Below are 6,896 nucleotides of genomic sequence, written 5' to 3'. Positions count from 1 at the left end.
AAAAAAAAAAAGAGGAAAAAAAAAAACAATTCCAACACAGCACTTAGGTAGAATAATTTGCTTACCTCTGTTGGTTTGTAGCAGTCTACAAGAGCTTCCTAGAATTAAATACACAGAAAGTCAGGATATTTTTTTTAAAAACTCATCATCTTAAAAGTAAAATAAAGTCATTTCTTCTTAATTTAAATTATTTTATTTTAAATTGTGTGTGTGTGTGTGTGTGTGTGTGTATGTGTGTGTGTGTGTGTGATAGGTACACATGAATGCAGGATTCATAAACTCCAGGGGAAGATGCTCAATGTTCCATGGAGCTGGAGTTATGGACAGTTGTGAGCCACCAACGTGAGTGCCCAGAACTGAACTCTAGTTCTCTGGAAGAGGAGCAAGTGCTCTTAACTGCTGAGCCTTCTCCCCAGCCCCCTTACTCCCCCTTTAAATCATTATTTTACAACAATCTGTCAAGGATTACTACTGGCTATCCACAGTCACATTTTATTTCATTGAATATAGAAATCAATAAACACATATCTAGAAATATTATTCTAAATAAATTTTATTTAAAAGATCCAATTGGTCAGCTAAGATACAAAAATGCCATTCATACTCAGCCATGTTTATATATATGTATATATACATACATATATATATACATATACATATGCATGCACACACATATGCACATATACATATACACATATGCATATACACGCATGCATATACATACATATACATACTGCACAGAGCTTTTGAAAAACAAAAGACTTTCTTTTGTGCTATCATAGCTTTGAAAAATCAAATATAACCCTCACTGAATTACCAATGTCTCACTGATCAGAGCTTGCTTTACAAGATGATATTTTCCCTCTTTCTGCATGCACACATGTGCACACTCACACCCTTCCCTTTGGATTACCTACCTGGTTCACATTAAGCTGGGCATACTTAAAGCTGAGACCTTGCCTGTCCAAGATGGTGGCCACCATCCCAGACATGAGAGAGGGCCCTGGCAGTTATTCAGCCATAGATGGCTTTAACTTCTTCACACTCTTGTGGGAACCAAGCAGGGAGGGGTGTTAGAGGATAACCGAAAAGCCCCGTTTAAGTTCTCCACTGACTTTTTAAATGTCATTTTATTTTCAATAGAACTGATGTCTGCTTTATCTTTAAAAAAATATTGTCATGGAGCGAGTTGTGGTGGCACATGCCTTTAAACCCAGCACTCAGGAAGCAGAGGCATAAGTAGGCAGATCTCTCTGAGTTTGAGAATAGCCTGGTCTACAAAGTGAATTCCAGGATAGCCAAGACTACACAAAGAAATTCTGTCTTGAAAAACAAAACAAAACAAAAAAACCCAAAATATCCAAAAAAAAAAAAAAACTTATTGTTTCCCAATGAAATCTATACACAAAGAATATTCATTAGATCAGAGGCTGCTCACCACTTATGGAGCACTTGTATGAACACATTAATCTCATCAACGAGGTAAAACACGCATTTTGATTGGCTCCAGTCATCATGTGCCACTGGGGATAGCCAACAGCCACTAACAGTAATTACCAGTGAACCTTAAGAACAATGGCAGGTCATGGGTTAATTAGTTTTCGAAACTGCCCAGTACAGATTGAGACATGACCTCCTATGGAAAAATCTGCTGTCTGCTAAGAAACATTAGGCACCTCAATCCCCACAATTCCGACAGAATATAATCAGGAGAGCACCTAATGAAAGGTATTTTACTAAACACAATCACACCCCAAGCAACCTAATTCTAGACACTGCTGTCATAAGTTGTTTAATCCACAATTGCAAGACGAGAGCCTAGGGCTTGGATATTCCCAGGTCTTCAGTCTCTCTTCTTATCACTTGCCTGCATGGTACCTCTGCCTTCCCTGGAGATTGACCTTTTGAGATGGAACCGACTTTGTCTCCCAAGAGAATAAGGTTTGGGGGCACTGTCCCAGAAGATCCCTGGAAAACTGCTGTCCACAGATGTATTTATTATCAGGCTTGCTGCAGACGGTCAAGAGCTAGCACTGATGATTTCTGTTCTGCTAAATGTCATCGTTCAAATCCTGAGGACTTCCAGTGCTCCCACCAGACAGCACCAGTTGGTGCCCAGGCTTTGGAGACCCAAGTGGACTCAAACATCCATGGTCAGGACATCCTAGATTTTGAAAGCTGTTTACCTGTAATTTCGAAGCTCTTTCCTCCTCGCTGTCAGCATCAAGAAGATCGTCAATGTCAATTTCTACATCTGGCATTTCTTCTTCCTGGGGGAGCAAATGTGAATGAAGGCTTTAGTGTAGGGAAAACCTAAATCCAGCACACTAACCCAATGGAGTTAAATGCAGGACTGGGCTATCCAGAAGCGGGGCAATGGCAGATAAGAAGGGGAAGACAAGACTAGAGGATCAGGGATGGAGGATGGAGAAGGATGAAGAAAGGGGGATAGAAATGAGAGATGGGAAGGAAAGGGAGAGAGAAAGAGGGACGAGAGGGAACAAAGGTACAGGAGCGATGCGTTCTGCTCCTAACAGTAATCACACCTACGGGTAGATCACGGTAGATCTCTAGAGTTCTGAAAAGGTGGGAACTACAGATTCTGCTCCACAAATACTCTTCTCTTGGTGACCACACCAGTCTTTACTGTGGGCCACATCTCTCTTCATGGCTCCTGGTCTTTAGAAAACCTGACGCCGCCACAGGGTTTTGGTCAGAAGCATCACCTAATCAGAAGCTGAGTAGGAGAAGATGTGTAAACTAAGACCCAAGGATATTCTAAGAAAGATGCTCTTTCCACAAGAGAACCCCTCATTCCCTCTGAAAGGATGCAGGCTGAGGAAAGATGGAGCCTTGGACATTGCTGGTCACTGCTTGCTGCCCTTGAAGAGGACAAGGCTGACAGGAGGGGGAGGGCAGGAGGGGAGCTGGGTGACAGCCACAGCAGGAGAGTCCCCAAAACAAACCAGTAACAAGAGAGAGAGAGGGGTGGGGAAAGGAGTGGGGCTGGGAGAGATAGGAGTGAATGTGGTCATGCTATGTTGTATAAAATTCTCTAAGAAATAATAAACTATTTTTAAAGCAGTTTCTAGGTAAAAGCACTAAGCCCCCAGGTCAAAGCACATTTGAGTAGATGCCTGATACTGTTTCAGACAATTTGGGTTGAGCAACCAAAGACATCCAGGCCAGAAAAGGAGGCAAGACAGGGGCAAGGCCTCATTGGTTTGGAAACTGAATAGCCAGCACTCAGTGTCCCTCTGTTTTGTCACTTGAGTCTTCCCTTTACATCTTCAAAAGTAAACGTAAACCAGTCTGTGAGAGAGGTCTGCAACTTTGTGCTTCATCTTGCCTCATTCATTCACCAGCTGCCTGACTCCACTCAGCGCCAGCTACACGTGAAGACAAGCAGGGTCACCCAGCCTTAACTGCTCCATATAAATTAGCTACCTGGTCTTGAATCCCTGTAAGTCTGACATTCTGAACATCTCCAATAATCTGATTTTGTATGTATTTGAAGTCCTGGGGTAAAGGAACACTGGCAGGGGAATGTTGTTGCTACTGGGGGACCCTAAACAGATTAGCAGTAGAGGTGTAGACTGCCAGATTCTCTACAGTGAAAGGACACATGAAGTTCCAGCCACCAGCAGTGAAACCCCACTGGCTTACAGAATAACATGCAGAGGACAGCATGCTATTCTGTGGGAGACCATAGAGCTGGTGAATCACCCATAGGTTGGTTTACTCTTTAGGCATCCTCAGGACAAGAGGCCCTAATGATGAACCCCAGTACGTGCGTTTCAGAAAATGAAGCTAAAGATTAATTTAGCTCCATCCATAGTTCAGCATGACAACTTCTCAATCAGTACCTTGTAAGGCAAGAACACCTTCACACATCTCAGCTGGCTCCAGGGAAGAAAAGCTATGCAAATAGACCATGAGTTTCGATGTAATCTACAGACAAGGCAGCTTCCCTCTCACCATGACCCCACTCCTCCCTAGAACAGGTCACTGGGTTCTGTATTTATCCTCTGAGGATACCAAGCATTTGTTTATGCCATGGCTTTGTGAAATCAAGGAACATGGCATAGACTCTGCTCAAGAAATGGGAGCTGTGGGCAGCTTAGGGTCTTCTGTTCTAGAAGGAGTCAAAAGTACAGTCAATAATGACTACCTCCTAAGAACAGTATAGAAGTGGGGCCCCCCTTTAAAAAAGTCACAGGAAGAGATTCGATGCTGAGCCACACTTTATAAAATGAGCTACCTGGGTGATGATGTTTACCCTAATCAGGGGGCACCTCAGCCTGATGTCCTTTCATTAGGAATGCACAAGGCTGTCGCTCTCTGTTAGCTACCGTTCATGCCCTGCTTCCCCAAACTAGAAAGGCTGACTAAAATGGTCACCATGGGTAGTACTTAAATTCCTCACAATGAGAGCCAGAGGTGGATTCGTGTCTCATCCGCACCAACCTTGGCTTCTGCACTAGATGTAGACATTACAAAAGGTCCCAATGGGCAGTAAAACCATGCAGCTATTAACTCTCTGGACTAGAGTCAGGAAGCAAAGCCTCCATCTTAAAAAGCCTTAATCTGAAAAGGGATTAGGAGGTATAGGGGAAATACTGAGTCTTAAGACCACTCCCAGGTCACTCCGGAGACCCAAGGTTATGTGGCTGGGAAACTCTGAGCTCCTGTTGCAAGAGGCGGTGTTGATGCCGGATTGACTGTGTAATGATCACAGCCACCTCAGGAAGCCACAGAGTCTCTACCTGACCAGCTGCTTCAGAGGCCCAGGGTAGGCAAGCGCAGCCTGTGCCCAGAATGGAGGCTGTCAAAGGCTGGTGACTCTGCATGCATGGAATCTTTAGCTCTGGACACTGAATCCCCAGAACAAAGACAGACCCAATAATTTACAGTGCAGTGAAGGTTCCCATAGTCTACAGTGGCCTAATTTGAGTGGCAGCCTTTAGTTACTTGCCTTACATTGAAAATGTGTCCCCATACAGTAGTTCGGGTATCAAGATGTGAACCAATGTCAAGAAGTGGCCTTCAGAACGCTGGAGGATGTTAGTTCTCAGCATCTTTAGGCAAGCATCCTTCTATTGGTACTGAGACGATAACGCCTAGGCAAAAGCCCCAGTGAGATGGAGATGATTCTGAGAGATACTCGTGTTCTTCCTTTAGCTACTAGGATATTACTTTTTTTTTTTCAAATATAAAATTAGTGCATTTGACTGGTATTCAAGAGTGGAAGCTGAATCTGACCTCCAAAAAGAATATACCAAAAGTTCTATTTTTCGACTATCACACGAATGGACCACAGAACCCATAGGGTTATGTGAGTTCTCTACAAAAACATTATATTTTATGCTTTCATTCTAATGACAACCTCCCAAAGTTACTGTAAACAAGCATATTCGTGAACCACCTACGACAGACCCATCAAATGCAGTGCCAACTGCATTTGCTTATCACACAAAACAGGAATTACATTAGTTGTCATGGCTAATGACCAAGGTTGGAAGGCAGACTAAATATATAAAAATTTTATAATAGGAAAGACTCATTCACACAGTGATGGTAGGTGATGTCACATAGATGCCATCGAGGCTCAGCAGTATGTACTGAATCGCTGCTACGGAGAGAACTGTCAGCCATCACAGTACACTGAATAGCATGCATTTGAGGTGCTTGTGCTTTATGTTTGATTTGCAGTTTCAGGTATAAATTTGTACTTGAAAGAACCACAAGCAATAGGAGTTTATATCTGTTTTTAAATGACACATGTATAAACGCTATTATAATATTCAATATTTCAATAAGCAATCTACAAGAAATTATTCCCACAGAAAAATATCAGAATATTGGGAATGAAATTCAGACCTCAGAGGCTTTCAAGAGGAAATGGGTTGCATACGTTGGGTTAGGGAGCCAAGGCCAGCAGGCTTCCCAACAGAAACACTGAGCGCTTGAAGCCAGGAACAAGTCTTTCATCTGCTTTGTGTAGCTGTAACACAAAGTCTGAAACTGAAAAATTTATAAAGAGATTTGGGTAGCTCACCATTCTGAAAGTCCAAGATTATGACATCAACATGCTCATATGAGGGCATCAGGCAGTAGGACACATGTGAGAAGCCACATGAGAGAGGCAGGAGGCCATGGAGGGGCCATGGTCACTCTTTCATGAGAACCAACTCATTTTTGAAACTGACCCATTACTGTGAGACCCAACCTCTCCATTCCATAATGATGATATTAATCTCTTTATGAGGGTAGTGTCCCCAAAATCTAAGTACCTTCCCCTCTTAAAGATTCTACCAGTTCAACACTACCACACTGGGACCAAGCTTGTTGCACACGAGCCTTCAGAAACAAACCATATCCAAGCCAGAGCAAGCGGGTTCTTGAGCAAGCAGGTTCTTGAATCTCAAGGAGCGATGTTTTCTAACTTTGATGCCTGTCTCCTCCCCAAGAGGTCTGTCAAGAATGACAAGAAAAACTATGGGCATTTTGATGCATCGGGTCTTAATATATTTACCTCCTACGTGAAAAGAAGCACTCTGGAGGGGCAAAGAAATTAACTGAGGAAGAAGCCACCTGGATTGCTAATTGACAAAGCTTGAAGGGGGCAAAATAAAGGCATGACTGAGGAGGGACAAGCAGGCAGGGGTTTGAAGAGCCATAGCTGGAGTAGAGGTGCATCTGGGAGTCTGACTACTAAGATGTGGGGCCAGTGCCCAACACATACATACACACATGCATACACACACACACACATACATACATACATACATACATACATACATACACAATATACACACATACACACATATACACACATACATAAACACACATATACACACATACACACATATATACACATACACCCACACACATTC

The 6,896-nt window shown here is 42.9% G+C and overlaps 1 protein-coding gene across 1 annotated transcript in view; it reads right to left on the bottom strand.

The window, feature by feature from the left end:
• Positions 1–6,896, bottom strand: part of Ppp1r14c (protein phosphatase 1 regulatory inhibitor subunit 14C) — a 105,115-nt gene that overhangs the window by 44,649 nt on the left and 53,570 nt on the right. Inside the window, exons 2-3 of the mRNA XM_031352194.1 lie at positions 2,187–2,270; positions 66–98 (exon numbers count right to left, since the gene is read on the bottom strand). Coding sequence (XP_031208054.1) covers positions 66–98; positions 2,187–2,270 — 117 coding nt within the window. The remainder of the gene's footprint in view (positions 1–65; positions 99–2,186; positions 2,271–6,896) is intronic.

Source organism: Mastomys coucha, unplaced genomic scaffold (genome assembly GCF_008632895.1).
Source record: "Mastomys coucha isolate ucsf_1 unplaced genomic scaffold, UCSF_Mcou_1 pScaffold5, whole genome shotgun sequence".
Lineage (NCBI taxonomy): Eukaryota > Metazoa > Chordata > Mammalia > Rodentia > Muridae > Mastomys > Mastomys coucha.
Note: the sequence above shows the minus strand (reverse complement) of the source record. Positions and strands in the feature narration are given on the sequence as shown.